Source organism: Solea senegalensis, linkage group LG12 (genome assembly GCF_019176455.1).
Source record: "Solea senegalensis isolate Sse05_10M linkage group LG12, IFAPA_SoseM_1, whole genome shotgun sequence".
In the NCBI taxonomy this organism is placed as follows: Eukaryota; Metazoa; Chordata; class Actinopteri; order Pleuronectiformes; family Soleidae; genus Solea; species Solea senegalensis.
This window is the reverse complement of record NC_058032.1, coordinates 13,127,104-13,154,836: the sequence shown is the minus strand read 5'-3', so window position 1 is coordinate 13,154,836 and position 27,733 is coordinate 13,127,104. Positions and strand designations below refer to the sequence as shown.

At 44.5% G+C, this 27,733-nt stretch overlaps 2 protein-coding genes across 4 annotated transcripts; one reads left to right on the top strand and one right to left on the bottom strand.

Moving 5' to 3' along the window:
- Positions 1 to 23: 23 nt before the first annotated feature.
- Positions 24 to 22,359, top strand: frmpd1b (FERM and PDZ domain containing 1b). Of its 3 annotated transcripts, none has more exons than XM_044040911.1 (17): positions 24 to 266; positions 6,544 to 6,694; positions 8,328 to 8,438; positions 9,951 to 10,123; positions 11,323 to 11,425; positions 11,748 to 11,793; positions 12,030 to 12,134; positions 12,251 to 12,346; positions 13,285 to 13,410; positions 13,797 to 13,916; positions 14,531 to 14,664; positions 15,185 to 15,311; positions 15,645 to 15,737; positions 15,856 to 16,038; positions 16,359 to 16,560; positions 16,753 to 17,715; positions 17,831 to 22,359. In XM_044040911.1, the coding sequence occupies exons 3-17, from the start codon at positions 8,332 to 8,334 to the stop codon at positions 20,347 to 20,349; spliced, it is 5,097 nt and encodes a 1,698-aa protein (XP_043896846.1). In that variant the 5' UTR covers positions 24 to 266; positions 6,544 to 6,694; positions 8,328 to 8,331; the 3' UTR covers positions 20,350 to 22,359. The 3 variants fall into 3 exon arrangements, with proteins under 3 accessions (XP_043896846.1, XP_043896848.1, XP_043896847.1); XM_044040913.1 differs by having other exon boundaries at positions 25 to 266; positions 16,359 to 16,506; XM_044040912.1 differs by lacking the exon at positions 24 to 266 and adding an exon at positions 6,405 to 6,426.
- A 747-nt stretch (positions 22,360 to 23,106) lies between these two features.
- slc25a51b (solute carrier family 25 member 51b) lies at positions 23,107 to 27,732 on the bottom strand. The gene is made up of 3 exons (XM_044040917.1): positions 27,665 to 27,732; positions 27,561 to 27,590; positions 23,107 to 25,563 (listed from the first exon to the last, which is right to left on the bottom strand). The coding sequence occupies exon 3, from the start codon at positions 25,488 to 25,490 to the stop codon at positions 24,573 to 24,575; it is 918 nt and encodes a 305-aa protein (XP_043896852.1). The 5' UTR covers positions 25,491 to 25,563; positions 27,561 to 27,590; positions 27,665 to 27,732; the 3' UTR covers positions 23,107 to 24,572.
- Between the last annotated feature and the right edge of the window lies 1 nt (position 27,733).

Here is a 27,733-nt window from a genome sequence, read left to right as displayed (position 1 = left end):
ATTTCTGAGCTCAGGGCCGAGGATTATGGGCAGAGCAGAGCAGAATATAGTACCAATGCGTTAACAGCATCCAGCACATAGCCAAGCCCCCTACACACGCACGCACACACCACATCACCAGCGCCATCCATCCGGCCCGGGAGGACGCAGCGCAGATTATTGGACAAACCAACACCTCGTCCTTTGGATTTAAAGTGGGGAATTTTTTTTGGAGGAGGAACAGTCTTCCTCGTCCTCCTGCCTCTGTCTCCTCCTCACACCACGAGGTGAGTGTTCTCCTCCTCGGTGTTATTGTCTGTCTGATGGAGGCTCGCGGCTCGGCTCCGCTCGGCTGTGGACGCCCGCACCTTGCCTCCACCCGTCCGTGTCATTTCGGAGACCGATCCGAGATGAAATGAATAATTTAACAGGTGATGGTGATTCCTTTCACATCGCCAGCGGGCTACACCCGTGCCCCCTGACTGAGGGATGGAGAGATTTAAATCCGATTAAGATTATTAAGGAAGCAACAAAAGATTGACCTTTTTTTTCTTCTTCTTCTTTGTTTAGCCTCCTGGTTTGACTGGCATGGCTGCGGCCACTGATCAAACCAGGTGTTAGTTCGACCAGGAATAGGAATATTGATTGTTTCAAAAGGCATCTGTAAAAGCGTTTATGGGCGACAGACGCTGCCCATGTGTTTTTAGTTATAACATGAATGGATGATTATTGCTAACAATCTATTTTGGCTATATACTGTGTGTGTGTGTGTGTGTGTGTGTGTATGATGTTTATATATATATATATATATTTATATATTTATATATATCATACACACACATATAATGGAGTAGTAGTAGCATATGTACATTTACTCCCAAATATACAAATTTGAAAATATACACATCACTGTTATTCTATACATTCATATACATTTACGCTACACTAATATATGTATATGTATACATATATATATGTATATATATATATATATATATATATATATATATATATATATAATAACCCCTTGTGTCTGACAAAGCCCTTCCTCGTTCATATACGTTATATAGTATAAAATGAAATGCCACTGTGAAAACACTGGCTATTCTTGTGCCACACTCATTCACACACATGTGTTCTGTGCTATGGACATGGCATGCTGTTGTACTGTATATGTGTGTGGAGTGAAAGCGACGTCACTCTCCACAGATTGAGCACAAGCTAAAGGCTAAATCCAGGCAGGAATCTGGCCAGTAAAACATGCACAGCAGCACATTATGAATGGGCGTAGGCAGCCAGGGACTATGGGAGAATCGTCTCTTCCTCCTCCTTCTGCCTGTATCCTTTGGCCAGGAGCAGCAGCAGCAGCAGCCTCCCACCCACCCCCAAAAGCTCTTCCATGCCGTGACAGGCATGACAAGCGCAACACAACTAGACCGGAACAATGCGTTTTGCTGTTCTGGGCCCTGACATGATTTAATATGACCTTTGATTGCAATTCAGTTCAGACACGTGTGATGCAGCGGACCCTTCATTACAAAGAGTGTTTTTCTTCACAAAGTGGATACACACGCACACAGGCAGCTGTTCTTTTTTTAGGATAATGCATTGACTTTCATTCATTTGGGAAGCCTAAACAAAGCCATATCCCTAACCTTAACCATAACCAGTTAATGCCTTAAAACCTATCCTTAACCCTAACCACAGTTCAAATCTTAGCTCTAAACCGCTTCCTTAAAAATGTGGTTCTGCTCAGGGTCACAGTCAGTGTTTATGCCAGAGTTAACAAATACGAGTACACACACACACACACACGGAATGACTCTCAGTGAATGAATGAATGAATGAATGAATGAGTGTCACTTCGGTCCTATGAAGTGATGTGAAGTAGACAGGAGCGCTGAGTGTTTTCCTTTCACTCAGTGCAGTGAGTGTTTGTGTGTAAGTCCGTCCTCTTTTGTTTTTCTGTGCTGTGCCACTGCTGCAGGCACAGTGCTGTGACTCAGGGACGTATGCTACAACATGTGATGGCAGTTGCTGCTTCGAGGTCATCCCGCCAGAGGAGAAACACAGCAAGCAAAACTTGCACATCAGGAAAGACTTGATGCCCGGCTGCATTTAGTCTTGCTCTCCTGTGCCGCTGAACGCTTGACTGTCTGTCCCACTTACTGCAGCCAGCCAGCCGTCCTCTCCCTCGCCCTTCTTCTGTGGTCTTATGGCTTCAAAGCAGTGAATTATGGTTTTGGACTTCTCAATAGACAGAAAACAACAAACACAGAAACAATGAATACATTTGAGGCAAAACAAAAATATGAATCAAAGTGTGTTTTCACAGGGCATTAATTATTATATTGATAGATTTTGAACCATTTTTACATTATTGCCCAGCCCTATATCAGTGTAACTCCTGCAGAGGAAAAAAGAAAGGAGGCATGATGTCATAGTGAGGTCACAATTGACTGGCAGAGGCATCGTAATTCAGGTCGACTCTGTTTATGAACAGAAAGTATAACATTAAGAGAATGAAAAGCAATAAAGAAAACAAGGGCTGTTAATCATCAGCTTCTTCGTCACTGTAATATGAAATATGAAAGTCTTGCTGTAGCCACAGAGAATGCAAGGACAAATCCACAGCCCAGAATCCTATTGTGGCTGCGGACCTGCCTTCTTCACTCATATTACTTTTTACGCACAGATAAGACTTTTATTGTGCAGTTTTTAAGGCTCCACGAGTTGAAGGAAATTGGCTCAGACAACAACAGAAGAAGTAAGGCGGACACTTTTGCAGACTCGTAACATCCATCATCCAAAAACCTTCCCCAGACATCACGATCTTCCTCTCGCTGTCTCAGTTTCTGGCTGTCTGTCTCCATCCGGAACCATCCGGACCGCTGATAGAAACGTGTAACACAATGCAGTGCACTATTAATCTTTTGAAAGACCCATTATTTAATAGCGCACTGGGGAAGTCCGGCCTCGCCAGGTCGTTGATGAAAGGGGAAATGAATTGAGTGGCACGCAGTGAGTCCTGTCTGTCTAATGCTAATGGAATGAGCTGACGGCCGGAGTGAAGACTAGAGTGTGATTGTGTGGATGAAGACGGGTAATGATGCAACAAGCAACAGTTGCAAACAACATACAAGCAAACAGCCATGCTGCTGTTTGGTGTTGCTTACATTTAATAGTTTAATTTATTAGTACTGTGACACTTAACATCAGCACAAATAGTTGTTTCTCTGTATATGTTGTAGGGATGTCCCGATCCGATAATGAAATCGGATATCGGTCCGATATCAGCCAAAAAAACGAGTAACGGATTATATTGGACTGCCTCTAAAATCTCCGATATAAGCGTCTCTGTTGAAGTAATATCACTTGATCAAGGCTATTTTAACATTCCACACTACAACATAAGTAATGTATGATTCGTGCCGATATCGTATCGCATCGATATTGGTATCGGCCAGTTCTCAAGGCTGCAATATCGGTATCGTATTGAAAGTTGGATGGATTGTTACAGGGGCAAAAATCATAGCATAATCACAAACCACAGAATAAACTATTTGGCTACAATCTTCTGTTAATGGTTATATGATTATTACAATTATTATCTCCGCTCTATGATTGTCTTGCAATATATTGTTTATCACAGAATCAAGTATCGTGATGTTATCGTGATCGGGGACTTTGTATCGCGTTGTATTTTCTCATTTGCGTATTAAGGCTTAAGCTTCAAAATAAAACAAATAGTCTGTCAGTTTTCTCGATTTAGATGGCTGTAGAAACATGGCGGCCTCTGAAGCAAGGACCACGTTGAAAGTACCTATAAAAAAAGCCAAACTTTTAATCCTAAAGTGATTATATACTTACTTTTGGGTATTATATTCAATGTGTGCTAATAAACCCTCCTAAATACTACAGTGGACCTTTAATCTTCTTTCCTAACTGTGTGTTATGCAGTTGTAACACAGCTTTGTCTTTACAATCTATAAATCTATATTTGCAGCTGATGTTCAGGGTTGTATCCTTTCCTCTCCAGGTTTTTTTTTTTTTTTGGATAGGATGTTTGTACCACATATAATGGCAATTTACCCAACAGAAACATTTCACTGCCAAATATAAGAAGTGGAGCACTCCAGATGCTTCTCATACACAGACATCACTTTTCACCTCAGGTCATCCAGACAAAATCTCCTGCCAAGTGGGCTGAACGATCACTGGGTTCTGAGTCCAAGAGACTGTGTGAGCCAAAAAGAATTGTCCACTTTCTGGACCAGCTGCTGCTGCTGCTGCTGCCTCGTGTGATGCAGCTGTATCCAGAGTGTGTGTGTATGTGTTTGTGTGCACATGTGTGTGTGTAGGGGGTCCTTTCTAAATAAAAGCTAGCCAGTTAGCCAGGCCTCTGCAAGAGTCAGGTTACCTCTTGAGCGATTCTCCACTTCCAAATCGTGGCCTGAGAGCTGTGAGGAAAATGTGTGTATGTGAGTCCCATCTTCAGTGTTCGCAGCTTAGCGGCGTGTTTATTACAGACACGGACAACTCGGGCAAATTTTCATCTTCACCAGCTGGACGCCGGCTCTGTCTGGGCAGATTCTCCCCATCTCATGTTCTAATGCAGCTTCTCTGGGCCGTGTACAGGTTGATCTGACCTCCAGTAACCCTGTCTGACCCAGCAGCAATAATTGGGCTGTTTTCCATCCAGCTGGGTGCACAGACACTGCCAGTTCATTTCCACCTCTCAAACCCTGTGGAGAGAGCCGAGTACTTCTATGAACTGCATGTGGACTCAAACCCGGCAACGGGATTGAATAACTGACTGTTTTGTCCAAGACAGAGACACATTGTGTGGGAAAATGAGCTGGGGAAGAGAGAGAGGGGAGGGGGGTTGTCCAAGAAACACTGAAACACAAGACTTGAGACAGCCTTCATTACCTAGCTCCATACAAATATTCTCCTTGTACAGTGGAGATTGGAGGAGGGGGAATGAGTGAGAAGTCAGACTGACTGCGAGGATCGCTGATGAGCTGTGTATGCAGGCAGATTGGGGACTTAGGGACGCGACAGCGGAGGACGTTATTCGCGATTACTATTGATTCAGATCCAGATTAGGCGCAGACTCATCACCAGCTCACAGCTTTGCTATCTTGGATTTGAAACTGGGATCAAATGTGAGAAATGTGTCACGTCATTAGAAGGAGGGGGTCAGTCTCTTCATTTAAAGCAAGCAAAGAGGATGATTGATAGTACATCTACGTCTGCCGCCTGGCTTTGTTTGCTCCCAGTTGGAGGAGAAATGCTGCATTAATCAGCTTTCTTTTTCACTCTTGCTGGTGAGTGGACTCCTTTACATCACACTTTTGTGCTTCCTTTTCTCCTCCTGCAGCTTTACTCCCTCATTTCTGTGCCGCTACCCTTTTCACCCTCTTTAAAATTCTCCCCCTTCCCTCGCCCCCTTCCAATATCCTGTCTTTTCTCTCTTTTCTTTGCCTTGACCAATTCTCTTCTCGGTGTCCCTTCCCTTTTTTCTCAGCCCTTCTGTGCTCGCCTTCCCTCTCTCCCCTTTACTCCCCCTCCTCAACCCCCCGTACGTCTTTCCTGCGCGTCTCTTTGCTCCACTCCTCTTGTTGCCTGTGTTGGCAAAGTGGCAGAAAGAGGCGGTGGAAGCCGAGCTAGCTGCATTAGCCCCATGCATTATTCATATGCCCTGCAGTCTGTGTGTGGGTCTGGGTCTTCTGCTGGCTTTTCATCGGGACACACAGGCCTCACGACAGAGCTCTGTGTGAGGGACACAGGGCCTGGCGGACGAGCTGCACAGATGGGTCTGTCAATTCCTCGATTTTGGCTCCTTCTTCTTGAGGAAAGCTCTACAGATCAACACTCGAGAACAAAATGAGCTGGTTTCTTCAGACCAGATCAAGAATGTTTACTTTGTGTCTCCACTGATTCAACAGCAAGGCTTTTCACAACAAAGCATTCCCACAGTGTGTTTTCCTCCCCAAACCAGGGGCCCGGCTAAGGTTTCAGTGAAATCATCCCTGATGTTCATATGAAAGACTTGTCCTCTTTTATTACTGGCTGAGATCTATGTTTTCCTGACGTCATTTCTTTCTCTGACACATGAGGATTCACAGCCCTGTCCTCTTTGCTTTTTGAGAACTGTTATCTGAACACGGGGCGGTATGAAACTTTAATTTAGACAACCAGACAGAGATGGAGTGGCTGGTCTCCACATTGCCATGTTCCTTCTGAGGCAGTGGAGGAGTAGAGCGAGAGAGAGCGAGAGAGAGAGAGAGCAAGCCTTGGGGACCAGAGGAGGGGCCTCTTGTGAAAACCACAACCACATAGCTGCTTTGGACTCACATCTGTTTTGCTTGACATGCTTTCGGGGCTCACTCTGAAACTGTCAACAACTGGAATACAGTTTTGCTGCTTAAAAAAAAAAAACAGGTGAAGAATTCAGCGTCGGTCACCGCTTTATCAGACTGGTCACTTGAAAGCTTAGTTGTCATTACGATGAGCGTCTTGTTTGTGGGTTTTAACAGGATGTCACATTGCTCCTCACAGGTGGCCGCACCAGTTTGGGATTGGCCCTGATGATCACAAGGACCCCCCTCCTCCTCTCTTCAGCCAATCCTGGAGGGGTTGCAGAGCTGATGTCTCAGAGGGCAAGAGGGTATTTGTGTTCTGGAGTCCTGAAGAGACAAGCAACATCACGGTGAGTCATCCGTGCACGATCTTAAGTTAAGTTAAGGTGTAGGGTGTCCTAAAAATGTGAAAGTATGTAACACTTGACACATAAGAGCCTCCAAATATGGCGGTTTGAATTTCCCCTGCGCTGGATTCATTTCACGTTTCCCAGAAGCTTACCGTGTATCACGTTTAACAGCTTATTTTCAATTAGAATATTTAGTGCTCGCGCGGCACGGATCTGTGCCGTGTGAATAATACACAGCTCCTTATATGGACATCCTGGGTGTGTGTTAGGTTGAGTAATAGTTATGATTCACTTGATATCGCACATATGTTTAAGTCGTGGTATAAAGTAGCGACGATGGTGCAGAAGTCACAAAATAGACCATTTTTCTTTTCTTTTTGTTCATTAAAAAACGAACTTTGACCTGTGTGAGTGCTTTTTGCTCAGGTTTTGTTTACATAGTAAAACAAATGTCGTCAGAGGCCTAAATACTACTAAATTACTAAAAGAAATCAACGCATCTATGCTAATACACACGTTTAATGTCAGCGCTTACACCTGCTTACCTGTATCTACTTTATTTCACTTCTAAAGATGGCGTGCTCCTGTAGAGTGAGGATTGTAAGTCTCAGAACGTGCAGGGATATAAAGAAATGTCTGGCTGCTGCTGCTGACCAGAGAATTGTCATTGGAGACGACTCCCTGACTCGGCAAGGACAGAGGGGTGAAAGAGAAAGAGAGAGGGAGGGAGAGAGAAGGAAGAAAGTTGAAGACTGACGGCAACAAAGGTCCCATGATGCACTGTTTATTGCCCGTGTAGCACACGACATACTTCATCTCCAAGCTACAATGCAATGTCAATGTGGCGTGCCAACTCGTGTACAGCTGTCGGCTCCCTAGTGCCACTCTTCCCTCCTCATCCATGTCAGTCTTCCTCAAGCTGGATAAGCAGTAGGTGCTTATGTGAAGTGACACCCTGATCAGTGTGGGCGCGTGCAGAACGAGGGCCTCTAATCCTCTTAACCACCTGAGCTGCGTAAGCTGCTGATTGTTTCTCTCCGAAAAAAAGTACAAATCAATTTTGTTTTCTCTCTCATCGACAAGACTAAACTTTCGGCGGTATTCCTCCTCATCGGCTATCGATTGCAATGCAGCATGTGTTGTTTCCACATCAATCCGATCTTAAAGTACAGCAAGGGAGTTGCGCTGTAGTGTCTTTATCTCCTCATCTGTTGGACGCTCTAGTGATGTTTCACAATGTCCCAGACTCGTCGTGGTAGCGTGCCAGATAACTCTTTTGCGTGCTTTATTTGAGAGAGCTAATCAAACGGAGTCTACGGGTCATTTGGTTTCAGGCGCCCATCCATCATCGTTAGCTTTATTGATCCGGTCTGGGACGCTGCATTCCTGCCAAAGCTTTCCCACCTCATTTTCTCTGCCTGAAATATCAAATTCTGTAGGACGACGGCAAATGAAGTCAGTCTTACACAGACAACAGTTAAACAATCCTTTGAATTCTGTCCATTAACGATGGTGTTGCGTCTCTCAGACTCTCTTCCTTTGTTCACACATCTGGTTATTGTTTTGGTTGCTGCGAGTTTGTTTCTGCTTTTTCTTCGCCATGTCTCACGTGCCCTCACCTCTGTCTTTTCAGATAAATGGAGGAGAAGGAGCGATGTAGGAGCAGGTCTCCAGCTCGGAGGGCGAGTCGAGTGCAGCAGGTGGTGGGAACAATAATACGCCGCACGCGGGACTCACTCAGCAGGTACAGGATAGACATGTGTATGTAACTGATTCACACCTTTGAGAAAAGTCCACGCCTTCTGCCTGAGGAAGCAGACTGCATTTAGACGGTTATGCAGCAACAAAAGAAAGTGATGGCACCACAGAAAACGCCAACATGACAGAAAAACCTTCGTCAGCAGCCAGAAAAGACGTTATAGAAAAGAAATAAAAAAAAGTAAACAATGGAGTTTGGGATACAGACGGAAGAAAATAGCATTATCCACTCCAAGGTCTGGTGCCCAGATCCTGCAGTGAAGAAAAAAAAGGATATAGGGTATAAATCATTTAGAATAGATGCAGTGTGCTGAGAAAATGTGATTGTGAAATGTGAAAACATAAGAAAAGGAAAAAAGGTTTATCTATCACAACACACAGGCATAAACACACGCTGTCATTGCCTCCTCACACCCACACATTCACACATCATTCATATTTGAGTACATATTGAAACCCTGACTGTCCCAAACACACCCAGCAGTCAACCACAGATATGCTTTCAACACTCTGTTATTCCCTCACTGTCCACCGAGTGAGCGCTTTCTCGTTCTCAACAGACGAGCGAGAGCAGAGGCAGCTCGGCGAACTCCCTTTTTATTTTTTATTTTTTTAAGAAAGAAAAGATTTAAATGCAAAAGGAAACAATTCATTTGACTTTTTTATGCCTAAAGTGCTTTTAAGCTGACGAGAGATGTAATAATTCATGTCAGTGTGAGACCATTCCTCTTTTCCTGAGCTCTGTGACCTGCTGATTCATGTTAGAAAACATATAGACCATAAATAACATCACATTTTCCGATGAAATGTACTGTATTTCCTGTTACTCAGAGGTTGAATTGCAGTAACTTTGGTAATCCACTGACTGTAATCCCCCTTATCCCCTTAAATACCCTCATCCCCTTAACATAAGTTTAATTTTGTGACTTTGGACGGATTGTTATATTTGCCCCTCTCGTGATATACTATGATAACTTTTTTTATTTAACATCATTCCCTGAAAATGTTCATTTGCCCTGTGCTTTTTTTTTAAACTCATCAAATTCCTTTAGCCTTTGTAGATAGGCTAAGGGAAGCTAGTGTGGGTAGTGTGGGTATGCCAGTCCTGCTAGATATTCTCATGGCATTTCCACACTAGCTGCCACTTGGTTCCAAGGTGATTTGGAAAATAGGACGCAATGTGTTCAGATGGCTGGAGTTAGGTCCACCTTTCTTGAGGTCACAAAAGGGCTACCTCAAGGCTCAGTCCTTGGACCTATTTTGTTTACAATCTACATCAACAATGCGTGTGCAAACGTGTCAAATGCCTCATACCATTTTTATGCTGATGATTCCGTAATTTACTGTTGTTCATACTCGACTGCACAAACAAATCGTTTCCTAGAGATGTTTGGTAAATTATAATCTCACCCTTTAAACCTCAATTTATCTGTCAATGACCACAGTGTTGCAGTCTCCACTCGGGTAACCCGTCACTCTTGTTCCACCCCCCTTTTAGAGAGCGGTTGCTAGGCGATGGGAGGTCACAGCGCTCCAACAGTCTGTCCAATCAGAACTTCCAGGCCAAGCTGACACTGCAGATCACGAGGGACCCGGTCCTGGACAGCAGCACCGGACATGGCTTCACCCTCACCACAAACGCACCCCTGCTGGTCAGGGACATCGCCACAGGTACGCGGGCGGCACATACGCGTGCGATCTAACTCTCCAGAACGACCGATGACAGATTTACACACTCTTTGTCTCACACATTTTACACACACACAATCAAAAAAAAGAATTTTGGCAGCGTCGTCTCTGTTCGAATGCCAGGTTTGAGTCAGAGAACAGAGCCACCTGCTCGTCCTGTCTTGACTCAGTCACTTTTCGTTTTAAGCAACTTTGACGGAAGGGGATTGAGCGAGCGTGTGACTGAGTGTGGGAGAATTAAGGACGGCGTTACTTTGATTCCTGTGCTTTAAATGAAAAATTATAGTGGTACAAAGAAGGGTTTCCACCCTGCCACCGGCTCTTTGCGATCTCATGCCAAATAGAGCGACAGGGAGAGAAAGATGGGTGACAACAACAGAGGATTTAACGGTCAGAGAGGCTGACCAACGTCCAGAGGACTAAATAGTGGGTGTGAACACTGGGAGGGAGGAGGGCTGGGTGAGGTGAATGGAAGTATGAAGTGGTGGATGAGGAAGAAGGATTGAATAAAAAGGAAAAAGAAGGGAAGGGACTTGATTGCGTGTGTGTGTACTTGTATTTGTTACGTCTTCAGAACCTAATTCCTGAGAAATTGGTAATGTTTAGGGGTAAGCTGTCCAAAATTAATAAAAGTTCATGGATCAAGGATTTATGTGTAAAACCTGTGTCTGTGTGTATGTGTGTGTGTGTGTGTGTATGTGTGTGTGTGTGTGTGTGTGTACAGAAGAGAACAGTGTGGCATGCAGACAGTGGTTCTAAACTCAGGGACAGACAGGCTTTGGGGAGGCAGCCACCGTGTGTGCAAATATGCACCGTGTTTACACACACATACACTTTGCGTTTGTGTGTCGTGCCTCTGTTGTGCGCTCTCTTGCCTGAAGACAAATGAATATAAATAACCAGGGAAAGCAGAGCGGGGGCCCGATCTGGATGCGACACAGAATAACTGTAACCCCTCGCATCCTGGAGAGTGCGGCTGAATTACAGTTGAGTCAGCCCTGGTGGACACAATTATGTGCATCATTTAATGTGCGTGTGATACTTGAGTCAGTGGTCCATGATTTTAGGGGTCCGCTCAAGTCTGCAAGATGTACATTGTTTGTCTACGTTCCATCCCCTAAAATGAAGTGTGTGCAGCCGGGTTTTTGTATAATGCAAGTGCTCCATTTTTATGTGTGCAGGGAGTCCTGCAGATGGGATACTGTACCTTGGGGACCAGGTGCTGCAGATTAATGATGCAGTGCTGGAGGATTTGAGCACTGAGCAGGTGGAAAACATCTTAAGGTAAAAGCAAGAGCAGATCATCTATCTGTCTATCTGTGTGTGTGTCTGTCTTTGTCTGTCTGTCTGTCTGTCAGGCCAGTGTGTCTGGTCAGTCCAGTGACTAAATGCCTTGTCACCCATTGTGTGCTGGAATGCCATTCTCACAGTGTGTGTGTGTGTGTGTGTGTGTGAGTCATGGGCAAAGGTCAGTGAGACTGCTTACTTGACAGCTGGTCAGAAAGATAATGAGTTCTCCTGTGTGTGTGTGTGTATGTGTGTGTGTGTGTTTGGTTTCTTCATGTTTCAGTTCACATGTCTGTGTGTGTAACTTTTCTCCACACAGGAACCTGGAGGACTGTATAAATGTGACTATCCTGCGCCACATGACAGTGAGTACAAAGTATAAAGGACAATAATAACATCCTCTCAGAGCACACACACATACACACACACACTGAGAGTAATTACACCAGTCCTCATTCACACATAAGCCCTCTGTGTTTGCGAGCATGTGACTGTAAGCTCACATCTTCTGTGACATGTCCGTGTAAATGTGCTTTGAACGCGATGCGTGTGTCACACGTGGTCCACAATGGCTCCGACACGTGTCTTGTGTGTGTCGCAGAATCCCAAGTCGTCCATCATGTCGGCAGAGAAGCGAGCCCGCCTGAGGAGTAATCCAGTTAAAGTGCGCTTTGCAGAGGAGGTGGTGGTCAACGGGCACACTCAGGTGAAAAAAAAAAAAAGCTCATTTCATACAACTCTACCAAGGAATTGTCTTCATTTCCTTCGGTATTTGAACCTGTGTTCTAAGCTGCCATTAAATCTCCCACGTCTCTTCACCAGGGAAACTCTCTTCTCTTCCTGCCCAACGTCCTAAAAGTCTATTTAGAGAATGGACAGACCAAGGCCTTCAAGTTTGATGGTACCACCACTGTCAAGGTAAATACTTCAAAGAGGTGTCATTGCAGTTTGGCCGCAGTGTTTGGAATATTTAGACTATGTAATGATCGTTGTTTGTTTGGCGTGTCTGATAATCATTTAGTATAATAACACTGTGTTAATAGCAAATGGGGAAAGTGTGTGGTACATAAGGGTTAGGGTGAATTTCAACATTATAATATGGTAATTACTAATTCTGATTCCCCAAAATGTTAATGTGCCGGTATTACACTGATGGTAGCCTACAGTAATTCTCCTTACCAAGGTTTTACTGTGGAAATAACATGGTATTACTGTCATTTTGTCTCCTTTTTACCACCATCGTTACCACACAGTATCGCCCCAAGGGGGATAAACAGTAGTGTGGGAAGACTGCAGCTGCTCTAACTGTTGTGTATAACATTTAGGAAGGTCTATTGGCAGACTTTTAATATAGTACTTCCTATAGGTTTTAATCATTTGGTTTCCATAGCCTTTTATATGTACTTATATGTTTCTACTGCAACCAGCCAGTACCTGTGTTTTGTATTTTAAAGCAGAAACTTAATACACAAAGAAAAACAGCTCCGTCCACATAAACCAACAAAGACTAAAAGTAATGGAGTCAGTAATCTGATGCGTTGGAGACGATGACATCCTTCCCGTGACATGAAGGCCAACCATAGTTCGCCTGGCAAAGGGAGGGATTTTGGAAATTGGAAATCTGGCCACAACCAGACAGCAAATGTCATTAGTTCATAGGGTCAGTTACTCCCCACCAGGAGGTCCCTGTCTGTTCTGGGAACTGCTTTTATTAGTACATTATTATTGTTGTGTATTTCTGACCAGAGGGAAACTGAGAGGGGGGGGAATCAGATCCCAGCAGACTGGAATGAAACATGTTTGTCTGAGGGGGGTCTGAACTGTTTGTTTTTTTGTGTTTGTTTTCACCATTTCAGGACATTGTTCTCACTCTGAAGAATAAACTGTCCATCCGGGCCATCGAGAACTTTGCCCTGGTGCTAGAGCAGCAGTACAGCATCACCAAACTCCTGCTGCTGCATGAAGACGAGCACATACAGAAGGTAAAGTTAGCAGTTAACACACACCACTGTCTTTTCCATAGATATTCTCTCGCACTGATAACACGTGGCTGCCAGCAGGGACAGAAGGAAAAACACATGTTCGCCAATTAACGGCAGGATTCAAACATGTTATCTTGTGACTGAGGTGTTTGAAATGCTTTATTTGGATTCACCTAAGGGACACAAACTTACCAAACGAGGCAGCAGTAGACCAGCAGCTGAAAAACGCAGATTTCCTTTATAGACTTTGGTGTGGAAGCATTTATTTTTTATTTTTTTTGGTGCGTCCGGTGAAGTCGATGCCTGAACTACAGTATATTTATCTTTACTGTCACTGAGTTGTTGCCTCGTATTCACTGGCGTGTCTCTGCTTTTGTCTTCACCAGGTGGTGCAGAAAAAAGACTCCCATGATTACCGGTGTTTGTTCAGGGTGTGTTTCATCCCCAGAGACCCCGTGGACCTGCTGCAGGACGACCCCTCCACCTTTGAGTACCTCTTCTTACAGGTCAGAGAAGCTTCTTCTCTGTCTATCTTTAACAGCATGCTGCTCCAAAAGAGGTTGGGCTCCTCTCTTAAGTTACACGTGCAAAACAGGTCTAAATGTTTATCTAGTTTTACTTCTAATGCTGTTGCTTCCTGTGTTTTCTTCCTTGGCATTTGTTCGTCTTGTGTAATAAAATGTGTGACCCTTTTTTGGCCTGTTCATACTCAGTAAACACAAAGAACTTGTTCACCTCCTCCTGCATTCTGATACTCTCTGATGCAACACGGCTCTGACACTTCATTTATTTTATAAAATCCTGGGTGAAAAGCCTCAAAGCCAGATGTTGTCTTTGCAATTTTTTTTGTTTTTGCACAGTAAAGCACTGGAAGTCCCGCTTCTGTCATGTTGATTTATTGTTCAGTTGTCTTGCTGTGTTTGTTTTTGCTTTAGAAAAGGTAGCTCAGGTGTCCCGGTGTTAGTTTTACTTTACAGATAATAATGCCTAAGCAGGAAGCACGTTGTTGGGTTAAATACAATATAAAATATGTTTTTGCTTTTCAGCTGTTTATTATCATTATTTTCTTTATTTTAATGTATGCGTCGTGATTGTGACTCGGCCTTTTCTTTTGTCCCAGAGTGTGGCGGACGTGCTGCAGGAGCGCTTCGCAGTAGAGATGAAGTGTAACACGGCGCTCCGTCTGGCCGCGCTGCACATGCACGAGAGACTAGACAGTTGTGGACAGACCAGGGCCTCTATCAAGAGCATCACGTGAGTCAAACGTGTTGTTGTCCTTGTTCAGTTTAAGGGTCAGAGGAGATTGGGCCACACATGTCTTAATCTGTGTGATACAGTTGTCTTTCTGCTGTTTCACACTTCAACCTGAAAATAACAAAAAGGGACAAAGAGACACTTTCTCAAAGCACCACCTCAGTGACTAATTAGTGTGTACTAGCTACAATTAAAGGGACAGTAAGTTAAACTCTGGTTGTTTACTAACATCTAGTGGCAGCTGTGGGGAAAACAACAGCAGCAGATTATGTCAAAAATATCTCATATTATATTTTTGGTTTTACTGTAATATACAGATTACAGTAATAGATAGATTACAGTAATAGATAGATAGATAGATAGATAGATGCTTGTTGCTTGAGAGTGTATTTGAAAAGAAAAAAAAAACAGAAGATTGTTGCTTTTAAATGCACAGTACATGTGGGGAATTGTAAGTCCACTATCAGTTGTTCTGCTCGAGTTCTTAAGTGCATATATTTCACTGTGGTTTCTCTGACAGGAAGGAGTTTGGCCTGGACAGCTTCATCTCTCCAACACTGCTGAGCAACATGAGGGAGAAAGACTTGAGGAAAGCCATCAGCTACCACCTCAAAAAGATCCAGTCCCTGCTCGAGCCACGTCAGAAGGTACAGTGGAAACAGATGGATGGACGAGTGGGAGGAAGCACTGAGAAAAAGCAAAAAAGAAAAAAGAAAAAGAGATTAATAGTGGGAGTTTAGCAGTCGACTGTTAATCTCCTTCTCGATGGTGGGTGGATTGGAGGGTAATTAAGAAGCACTAAGTAGGTCTAGAGCTTGTGTAATAATTCTGGGAACATTTAGCATATTTTTCTGTGGAGTATATTGTTTTGGCCAGTGAATTAACCAGTGACATTCCTCTTTGTGCCTCCTTGCTGTTTGCCTGCCCTGCTCTCACTGTCACTCCTCTTGTCTTCTTTGATGCCCACTGTGGTGTTGTAGGTAATATCTGCTTCTCAGGCTCGGTTGGCCTACCTCACTCAGCTGGGAGAGCTCATTTCATACGGAGGACGATCTTACACAGCTACCATGATGGTAAGGGTCGTGACTTGGCACCCATGCGTCACGTCTGTCCTCCTTGTCCGTTTCACCTTTGCTGCCTCCTTGTAACTCCTTTCATTCTAATCTGCCGCACTCTGTCTCACTTCTACAGCTTCAAGACAGGGAGGTGCTGGTCAGCCTGCTGGTTGGAGCTAAGTATGGAATGAGTCAGATCATCAACCACAAGCTCAACGTGATCTCCACTCTGGTCGAGTTCAGCAGCATCAGTCGAGTGGAGTTGCTCTCAGAGTCTGACAAAGTCAGCCTGCTGCGCATCTCACTGCATGACATGAAGGTATGGAGGACACAGTGTGTGGTCGTTGAAATACTCAGCTCAATAATTCATTATCATGTAGGCGCTCACACGCTCACACTCTCGCGCACTCACTACCCACTACGCTAGATTTGAACCGAGGCTGAAGTAAATATAGGTCAGGCATTTCTCCTTCAATACACATACCATATGAAGCCTCGGGGAGTATGTGGTCGCTATTTAAAACTGATTCGCTTGTGTCAAAAGCTGACTTGTCTCTCATCCTTTCTCCCACTCCACTTCCTTTTCTCCCCTCACCCATTGGCTTGACCTTATCTTCTGTATTACCCTCCCCCTCGCAGCCATTTGCCTTACTGATGGACTCTCTGGCAGCCAAAGACTTAGGTTGTCTGCTGGGAGGCTACTGCAAACTCATGGTGGATCCCAATGTCAATGTCTTCCGTCTGGGGCGCCCAAAAGTGAGGGTGCACCGGATTCCTGCTGAAGAAGGTGTGTGTGGGAGGTTCGGCGTAATAGAGGGCGTGTGCTATGAATCCCTATCAAGTGAGCACTTAAAATTGTCACTTTCTGGCTTTGGCTATTTGATAGATATTTTTAAATCACGTGTTGATGTATGTCAACAGCCAGTACGGGTATGGATATGAAATCAAGTCAGGTTATACCTTTGAAATGTATTCTCTCTCACTACTAGGCTAACTACATCAGTTTTGTTTGTGTTTTTTTTTCCTGGTTTAGGTTATGTGTCTCGGTGCTGCAGTGACTCCGAGGACTCAACAGATGAAGACGACCCAATGGACTCCCAGCGTCCGGACCCTGCGAGTCAGGACTGGGAAGAGCGAAGGAGAGAGGAGGAAGAGAAGCGGAGAGAGGAGGAAAGGAAAGAGAGAGAGGAGCACCAAGGCAGACAGGAAGTGAAGATAATAGTGACAACAGAAGGTAAGGAAAATGAGGACGAAGAGGAAGCGGGGGCAACGGGATGCACGATACGCAAATTCGGTGTAATAGATGAGGAAATGAACCTGGGCACCACGTGGTACCACACTGACCCACGGGTCACCAGCAGCTTCTCCAGCTTGTCCAGTGGCTCCTTGAGTGCTGCACTGGAGGAAAGCAGCGCCTCAGCTAAAGCCCCATCTCACAAAGATGCACTCCATGGACACTGCACCGTCGACGACCTTCCGGGTTTGGACGTCCACCACCCCTACCTCTTAGAGCCAAAATGCCACCAGGGCCCCCTGCGACCCACCAACCTAAACTACCGGGGCAATGACAATTCATGCCTTTGCTTTGCGGAACTCTCCAAGTCTGACTTCCTGCCGAGTCCGCCCGAGGCTACTAGTGATGATGAGGAGGATGACGATGAGGAGCAGGAGGAGCAGGGAGTTGAGGGACTCCGACGCATTTCCAAGATTCCCAGCTCGAGAGATCTGCGGTTGATTGACAGCACACCATTTCAAAGGTCGCCAATTAGGAAAAAGAAGAAGACCCCCCCCAAAGTCCCACTGAGGACAAGTTCAATTCCAGGGCACAAAGCAGGAGAAGCTGAGCAGCGGCTCTCCAAGGATGAAGAGAGTCTATACCTCACTCCTTCACCCAACCTTAAACCAGCTCTTTTAGCCAAAGAGACTGCTTCGGAGTCTGAGGATGAGTTTTTTGATGCACAAGAGAGATTTACACCCCCAGTTCCTGATCTTTCAGGTTTGTTCACATCATTGTGTGTTTTTTTTTAAGACGTATAAATATATCTATGCTGACTTGTTTTTATCAGTGTGACTAAAAGAGATCCCTTTTCTCTCTGTCTCTCTTTTTACAGATGCTGAACTGGCTGACAGGCAAAATGCTAACAGGCTAAGTGGAACCTGGAATGATGTTTCAGTTGCCCCGGTGAGAGAGTCTTCTTCCCCCCTTGCCAGTAAAACCCAAACCTCAAAAATCAAGAAGGACGTGGAGACCCTTAAAGGGCCAACTAATCAGCTCACCAACCATCAGTCCAGTTCACCAAAGCGATCACAGAAACCTGAAGTTAAAGTCAAACCACCACTGGCACCTAAGCCCCAGCTGCTTCCCAAACCTCAGAATATTCCTCCCAGGTCCCCCCAGCATGGGAAATCATACGCCCACTGCAATGGGGATGCCTCTGGACGTTTGTCTTCGGAACTCCTGGAAATGGAGCCAGACACCATGGAGTTCAAATCTGTCACGTCTGGTGCCGGTGGACTGCCTCTGATCACGGCAGTCCGGTGCAGCAAGCAACCCCTGCCGGTCAGAACACCACAAACAGAGGAAAAGACAACGGGAGCACATGAGAACGGAGCTGATTTGGTTGCCAAACATGAAGCGAACGTCCCTGATAAAAAGGAAATGGTTAAAGTTGAAAGGCAAGCCAATGGGACTTCCATACGTGCAAACAAGCCACCAAACCTATTCCCCATTCCTCCATCTAATTCAGGTACAAAGCCAGCTGCCCCCCCTCCAGTGCCACCGAAACCTAATTGTTCTACTATTCGCCATCCCCTCTCACTACCTGCTAGCTCCCCAGTTTCTCCTACAGACCCGGACAAAGGGATCTTCAAGGAAAGCATAAATCCCCCAAATGGAATCCATCCTTGGAGCAACCGTAACGGCAGCATCCCATCGGGACCACGGAGGGTCTCTCAGAGCCACGAGAGCCTGTCGCCCAAAAATACAGATGCACCTCTCTCCATTACCACCTCCCTTAACTCTACTAACTCTAAAGGTGTTGCAGGCCTCCAAAGCAGAGAGCCGGGAAGATCCGATTCGGGGTCAGACCTGAGGACCAGCTCCTCCAGCCTGGGAGGGAGGCTACCAGCCTCTGCTCTGAGAGGGAAAATCCAGGCTCTGCCATGGTACATGACCCGTTCCCAGGAGATATTAGGAACTCTGGATTATCCCTCCACGAGTTCCATCAACGGAGACACATCTGGCTTTGGATCTGGATTGTCTGTAGCAAGTGGTTTATCAGACTTAAACAGAACCCCTGTCAAGGAGAAAGACGCAGGCTCCAAATCAGGGGGGAAAGTGAACATATTAGAGGATGGAGCTGAGGTTGTCATAGCAACTATCAAAGAGGCCCAGGATGTGACCTCACACATGAAGAAGGCCAACGGGACAAATGGCTCACATCCGAATCTGAACTTCAAAGCGAATAGTGCACACAGTGGCAACGTTTCATCGGAGCAGCCTCAGTCGCGACCCCACTCAGCAGTGGGATTGGGAGGCGTGTCCAGCATGCAAATTGGTGGTGACTCGCCGACCTCCTCACATGCAGACAGTACTCCACCACAGGAGCACCAGGAGGTCTGTAGCTGCCGCACTGTCTATGCCAACTGCTTCAGTGGAGACACAGAGGATGGCATTAGTTTCGACGAGGAGCTCACTGTTTATGAGTTCTCGCGTCGCACGCGGCCAAAACCTACCGGGCAGACGCCTGTCCCCTCTCCCACAATACCGCCTCCAAAACCCAATATTTTGTCCCTGCTCAGAGACAACCCCCGGCCACTCTCTACATTATCCACTGCCTCCTCTGAACTCAGTCCTTTAGTTTCACGCCCAGTTTCCCCTACAGCCTCTTACGGCGGTCCTCTTCGGTCTCTCACTAACAAGAACTACAGCGGGCTGAAGGGAGGTTTCGCCTCCCTTCGTCAAGATATCGATCAACTTCTCCTGGTCTTAGAGTGTGGGACGCTTGAGCAACAACAAACTTTATGTCAAGACTCAAAGCAGGCTTTCATAAAAGTCGGGCCGGACCTAAATCACAATGGAACTGAAGACGGTTCTAGCCCAGCAACGGGCTCAAACTGCACGGGGACGAGTCCCATCTTCATGACAGAGGCCGAAAGGAGTCTTCTCCAAGCCGAGGCTCGACGGCTGGCGTCCGGGTGTCAGCGGGCCACACGTGTAGGCTGGGCCCCCGATGAAGCCTTACGTTCTTTATCCAACAGCTTCAGCGCTCTGGTTCAATTGTCCGCTGCCTGCTTGCGAACAAACTCCTGCGCTGGCTGTGACTTTTGCCATAATGCAAGTCTGGTGCATGGAGATGAGGACAACGACAGTCAGCAGCCAATGGAAAAGCTAAAGGAGATAGTGGGTCTGTACCGAGAGTTTGTTGGGGCTGTTGAGACAGCCGGAACTGGTGCTAAGAGTGTAGGCGTCACTGGGTCTGGACTGGGTCAAGGGGAAACTGATGGGGTGAGACTGTTGGCCAAACGCTGCACTGTGCTCATCTCCTCTGTGTTCGCGCTCACGCAGCTCTTCCGGACACGCACACTAGAATCGGACACACCCGGTGCCCGTGTACCTCTCAACTTCTGACCTGTGAACTTTTTACCCACTAATAAGCCACTGACTCTGAAGGCAGGAGGAGATGAGGAAACAGCACAGAGCGAACTGGCGCGTGACACCTGTTATCTTGTACTGTAAGTGCCATGCACACCACAGCACACACACACACACACACACACACACACATGGAAACCACACACCAAACAAAGTGAGGAAACGTCATTGCTTGGACTCTTCTTGGACGCATATGGACTATGCATTTGTACATACAAATTTTATAATTATATTATGACTATCTTATTTTATGATACAATGTGTGTATGTATGTAAGGACGGATTACCCTTGTATGTATTTATGTATTTATTTTTACAATATTTTCACCGTGGTCTGTGATGTGCAGGTCTCTGGTGGGAAAAAAACAAAACAAACCTATGGATGTCACTGGAATTTTTATTTTGTTTTTTTTTTTCTCTTTGAGATGGTGTGATTTTACCTTTTTGCTGCTTTGAAGATTTTCTCCACTCCGCAAGGTGTAATCTGTAAATTGTCTTTTTTTTTTTCAAATTTATAGCTACAGTATATTTTATTGACAAATTGCAGAATAATACACTTTAACACACACGCCTGTGAAATACAGTCACGGGCTGATTTGCTTTGTATCTGCAGGGATCACATTTTTTTTTTTTAAGGATTTAGTTTTTCAACATCACAGTAACACATGAATTGGACAAAGACAAACGTACCATCACAGCGCAGGGAGATCACATTTGACTGTTACAGATTGCACCTTTTTATGAGACACATACCCGTGTATGAAGTGTTTTTTCTACCCCCCTTTTGGCCCAGAGTGTCCCGAATGCTTCTCAGTAATACTCCGATTCCCCCAAATGTATGCAGTATTATTATTAACATTACTCTAGTTTTCATCCACTACATACACGTATATTTTCTGGGAATGTGTGGATAGGGTTCAGGGGGGGCCCAAAACAGGGGACCTTAATTGTGTAGTTTAAAAAAAAAAAAAAAATTGACTTGCCATAAGTGTGACTGTTAAACTCTGTAAAGATGTAGCAAAAATCCAAAGTCTTAAAACACTGAACCACGACTGCTCCCCACTACGTGTTCCTCCTTGTGAAAAGCACCCCAGATCAATCAATAACATAGTTACGGACTCTTAGATATACGTTCATGTCTGTGTCCTCTTTCATCTCTACCTAAGTTTATGGCTATGCAAACATAAACTCTTCGGCACCACGTCGCACTCTTATTTTCACGCGCTAACGTCCTGAACAACAATAGCTGCATTATGTTTGTTTGAATGTTGGCTTTTTTTCGTCTTGTTGCAATGTTCTGCATTACGTTTCGCGACCACTCTGCAAAGTTGCATGGCATGTGGATTTGTCAATAGTGAGTCTACTGTCCAGGCCGATGTCTCTGATGAAGCACCGGTTAAGAGACTGCACTGCATCGCTCGACCGGTTTGCTGATGTACAGTGTTCATTGATCAGTGTCACATGATGATGACGTGATGAGCCGCTAGATTTGAAGGATTTACTCGCGCCACCTGCAACAACAGGAAGGTAAATTAAGACAAAGCAGCCAGCAAATGCTTATACTGAATAAGATTAGCTGAAATAAAGATTGCCTACATTTTCAGTGGCAGCTGGTGAGGAGACAGATATTTAATCTTTAATAAAAATAATAATAATAATAATAATAATAATACTAATAAAAAAAGATGATTGATGGACAAGGTGGCTGCGGTCGGAAAGAGAGCATCCAGATGCCATGGAGGTGTTATTCAAAAGCAGTGTCCGTCATAGCACTAATATCAAGACATAGTGTATGTCAAAAAAAAAAATAGTGCAGTGCCTGCCTGTGTCAATTATTTGTTATATTGCTGTGTGTCAAAATTGTATCGACAGCATTTCATATTCAGAGGGTGTTGTGTTTCTACACGAGTCACTTTTCGTACCCACATTCAATGAAGTCGTTGTACCAAGAAATGTATTTGGGAATAAATGACACGCTGACCTTTACAACGCTGATGGTTCCAGTGGTTTTGTCAGGTTCATGTACGTGCATCCGGTTCATAGAAGTATTTAAGTCTAAGAACAGAAAAACCAAAACATCAAACCCAGGAAGAAATGAGATAAATTGAAGATCTTAATTGCCTCATCATTTGGACCATCGCTCAAATTCTCATTCTCGTTAATGAGAATCACTGTGAGCTTTTTTTCCCCAGCCTTGAGTAGCTGTTCCCTTCCGTTAGTATCACTGTGGCCTGCTTTCTCTTTCCTCTCTTCAATTATATCCATCGGAAATACAGCGAACATTTCTGAATTATTAACAGAGTCGAGTTAGAGCAGCGTCTCTGCTCTTAAATAATGTATCTGGATGTAAAAACTTTAAGATTTCACCTAAGATGTTCATCAGATGAACAACACAAGTGCGGGGGAAGGAAAGCACAGCGAGCTAAGAGGCAGCTCAAACCTCCCTGATCCAAAGTACCCATGTCAGATTGTCCTTAATCTGTTCATAATCTAAAGACCGACTTCTTGACACAGTAATCTAGAGAGTCACAGGATGCACTGTTGCACACGTACAACGCAGACGGCAGATCACAGTTTTACCACTTCACATTTTGTTATAAACGTTTGTACAACGTTCAGCTCAAGTATAACTCATCACTGCAAGTGTGCGCCTATGACCCGATTACTAAAACGCGACTGCATTAATAGATGAGACACAGCGTATTAAAATACCACTCACGGTGAGGACTTGCAGAGGTTAGAACACACAGAAGAGAGTCAGTTTAATGAAAGTAACCACGTCATTTTTTCAACATTCCAGTGATCAAAGCATACTCTACAAGATGTAAAACCCCCACAAACAACCATTATTCACTGACAACACATCATTTGATTGCGATTCATAATTTGACATTTTTAATGAGCGTTGTGCTTCACAAAACGGAGGAAACGAACAGCAATATTCATCAATGAGTTCAATACGAAGTTCTACTTTCAAGGAGAAACCCCCCGGAAAAGGAGAAGTAATGTGGCCGACTGTAGGCCGAACGATGAAAAGAAACTGGAGAAATAGGCCAAGTTGTCATTTCCATGGCAGCCTGAGCTTTTTGTGCCACTGAACATTACCCTCTGTCCTCTCCGTCTTCTCTCAGCGCCGTCAGTATTTGGTCTCTGCGTCGAGCAGCATGCCTTTCCTCTTCGGGCTGTTGTGTCCAGGGAGAGCCTCACGTGGTGACCGTGTCTTGGTGAACTGAATTTACTCATGCTTGAAATCTGAGCCCATTATGTCAGCAGATGTTACTGACAGAGAAGAGAGCAGGCGAAAGCAGACACGCCGAACTTTTTCAGAAAATGGAAACCAATGTTGAGGAGCACTTATTTTTATGAAGGTGCTCAAGTTTTTTTTAAAAAGAAAAGACACCCCAGAATGTTGACAAATAATAAAAAAAAGACAACATTTAACTGTATGTTTTAGTGACACATACATCAACTCACACTTGTCAAAGGTCAATGACACAAGACAAACTGTTGACCAAAACATTTTACATGGATTCATTTGTATGAGAGGAATTTAAAATAGCCCATCTGTGTGAAAGTTGACCCCAAAACATGTATTTTTGTACAATTAACATTTTTTTTTTTATTGTCAGCCAATATCAACATGTTTTTTTTCCCCCAATGGTAAGAAGCACAAAGGTGTTAGTGTTGAAAGGCAGAGTTTAACTTCACAGACAAAGTGCTCTTGATTAAAAAAACAAACAAACAAGCAAATGTTTACACCACAGCACAATTGGCAAAAAGGGGAAACAGCTTCGTCTACAAAACAACTGATCCAGTCAAGTAACATTTGCATGAAACTGAGGGGAAAAAGCACTGGGGTCAAGTTTGTGCCACTAAATCTTTGTACAGAGCAAACAAGGGCATTTTAATTGGACCCTGGTACAAGTTTTGTGTAGGCTACAGTGAATGTTGTGAAATTAAAAACTTTAGATATTAGTAAATGCTCACTATGGCAGGTTGTTCTCACGCCAACTGTTGGCCCCTATCCCAAGTGCAATATCATTTTCGGGCATAGAAAATCCAGTTTTCCAGAAACACTGCCACACACTGGGAGCATATGCTTCACTTAACATCTCTGGACAAACTGGCCCCATCTCTCTATACAGATTTTTCCATTTTAAATGCATTCTCTTAAATTTGCTTTCTTCGCCACCCCTCTTTCATATAATCTTCAGCAGCAGCTCGTAGGTGGCATTGATGATTCCCCAGGAGAGGAGAGATCGGTGATAATTGAGGTGAGCCCCTCTGAAGAGCTTAGCCACGCTGCCACCCCTCTCCCTCCACACGGTCAGCAGCACCTTTGTACAAGGCTGGAAGGCCCCACCAACCTGGGACTGAGCCCGGGACTTGACCACATTGAGTGGATAGAACATAATGCCAAGGCCGGCCCCCAGCACCCCTCCACACACAAAATCATTCACCAAGTTACCTGTCCAACTAGTGGCTTTCGGGAGCTGCTCTTTAATGGGTCCTCGAAGGCCAAAAAAGAGCATGTTGCTTGGGCCATTACGGAGGAGTATGGGTACGAGGCCACGGTAGCATTCTCTGAACCCATACTCGGTCAGAAGTGTCCGAAAGGTATGAGCTGTGTTGTTGAAGCGGCCGTGATGCCGATGGTCTTGTAGGAGAGTCTGCACACGCTCAAATGGTGTCAGAATGGCTTCTGCAGTTCCTGCCAATGCTGCGGCAAAGCTTCGCGTTACCAGCACCGGCACACCAGTGCCATCAGCCCTGTTCGATAGGACTCGAGAGAAGTCCTCGTACAAGCCAAACATAATGGCCACTGTCGTGCTTTTCTGGAGCAATGGGGGCAACAAGCCCCGGTAAAGATTCCTCAGTCCATCCCTCTGGAGCTGCCGCACTGCCTCAGTGGCTAACACACCATGCAGCTGCTGGCGGAACAGGACCTTCTGGATGGGGAAAGTCACCACAATATTGGTAAAAGCAGCAATGGAGCCGCAGACATAGTGCTTTCTTTGAGGGCCCAGCCTGGCACTCAGAACCCCAGCAGACAGCAGGGAGTGGCCTCCTTTAGAAGGTGTCCGGGCTGACTCAGAGTCCATGGTTCGAACAGCCATGTGGGGCTCAGCACACCACAGCCTGATCCTCCAGCATCACATCAGCAAAACTCTATTCTGTAAAATGTGCACCCTGTGAGAGCAAGAGAAAATACCAGACACACCCAACTAATTAATCTCCAGTTATCTTTTTCAAGTAATGTCATGACATGATTTTCACTTAACTCAATAGTTCAACAATAAAAATAATAAATACGTGATGTAACTCATCCGCAATCAAAGTCTATCACTGTTTGATTTAAAAAAAATATTGACTGACGTGTTTTTGTTTTTGTACATGCCTCAAATTTGTTAATTTGAGGGATTTGACAGGAAAAAAGAATAATATGACTAATACCCCTATAAAATACCTCTGTTTGAACATTGAGTTCTCTGGAAAATAAAATAAATAAATGCATTCAAAATGTTTTTGAAACCAATATGATTCATTTATTGCTAATACTGCACAGTACTGGTTGCAGTCCCAATTAAATGGCACATTCACAGAGACTAAACTGTTATACCTGCCTGTAACTTGTACAACCAGACTGCCCCAACTGGTGACCTATGAGAGCTGTTACACAATTTAGCATGCTGATAAGTGGAACTGTGTCATGGGAGGGGAGGAGAGACAGCGTGGCACGTGGCAAAAATTTTTAATGAACGTTATAAAGCAAAGTGGGATTGATATTATCATTATATGTTTATTCATTAAATTAAAAAAGAAGCTAGTGGCACATAGTACCACATACAATTAGTAATAACTAATCTAAATCTCTCAAATTAGAGAAAGACAGGTTTAGCACATATAGCGAGTTCTCTGTGAACAGTCTAAATATAGAGCAAGGGGGAGAAAGGAGTGTCACATATGTGAGGTCATTCAAGGTCAAAGCATGTCTACCAATATATCATGCAAGAATTTCTTCTTTTTTTTCTCTTACTTTTACAATTTTAATTAATTTCATGCAGTGCAACTGATCATGTGTTCATTTGCAAGATGTTAGTTTTAGAGGAAACACAAAAGTAAACCAAATACTACTACATAGTTACAACAGTAAACCATACTCTTATTATATTAGGGGTGGGTCAAAATTGACAAATTGTGATACATGGTCGTCCTTCTTTGTGAAATCCGATAATCGATGCACCGGGGGGAAACTTGGGCGTACATTGATTATCACAGAATTGTTTGTTGTATCGTAATACTATTGGTATTGTGGGCGATGTATCATATCGTGAGGTACCCTGTAATTCACACCCCTACATCACATATATGTATATATAAATATTGTCCTAATAAATAGCAATGTACATACACTATGCAATAACCAGATGTACTGGTTATTGCATAGTGTATGTACATTTTGCTAAAAATAAAAGCTTTACTCTGGAAAAGTAAGCACTAAAGTACTGTATTTCCCCACGTTTCACCAACTTTAATGCAAACAGGAAGCGTTCTCACCAAATGTAGAATGATTACACTTGACATAACTGGTTATATCAGAGGATAATGAACTCGCGGTGTAAACGAATACTTTAACTGTTGCTAAAGAGTAGCCGAACACGCCCTCTGTGCTCCGCTTCCTCTTTTAGCTTCTGTACTGTCGGGTCATGCATGATGTAGTAATGTCAGTGAGCTCATACACACGGACACACCTCACAGTTAAAACATGAAACATTAAGATTTAATTGGTGGATGAAAACTTGAATGGATGCCAAGCCCTTGGTGATATCACCAAAGACTTGATTACACAGCCCAACAGTTACACACCAAAGTGCTGGTTGCTTAGCTATCCTAGCTAGCTCTACAGTGCTAGTCACCAGGCCTGATCAGCAATGTTCGCCACGCGCAAGTCAGATTTGAGCGGTGCAAAACGGAAGCGCTGACACGGGGTTACACCTAATGGCAGCGTAGTACCGAGGAATACATGCATATGTGCTTACTATCATGCTAAGTGGCTAACATCAGCGAGAGTCAAAACGGACAGACGCTGGCTGATGATTGGTTACGAACACGTTTGACAGCAGTGGGGGAAAAAAGACAACAGCGTTTACGTCAAACAACCGATAGACTCATATATTAGTCTTTACCTGCAGTGTACATCAGCCAGTCTCCTGTTCCTGAAAGGGTGGAGTTGAGTTTTAGCAAGATAATTTCACCACTAACTGACTTGTATGTCGTGTGTGCACTTTACCACGGAGGGTGACCGTGGCGATGAATCTTTAGCGCATGCGCATCCAACTAAAGAGTACAACGATGGCGT

Bases quoted from the DNA above. Each gene is read 5' to 3' on its own strand.
- slc25a51b (XM_044040917.1), bottom strand. From the start codon at position 25,490: ATGGCTGTTCGAACCATGGACTCTGAGTCAGCCCGGACACCTTCTAAA.
- frmpd1b (XM_044040911.1), top strand. From the start codon at position 8,332: ATGGAGGAGAAGGAGCGATGTAGGAGCAGGTCTCCAGCTCGGAGGGCG. The intron at 12,347-13,284 runs GTAAATACTTCA...TCACCATTTCAG, and splicing joins ATGGTACCACCACTGTCAAG to GACATTGTTCTCACTCTGAA. The intron at 13,411-13,796 runs GTAAAGTTAGCA...TGTCTTCACCAG, and splicing joins AAGACGAGCACATACAGAAG to GTGGTGCAGAAAAAAGACTC.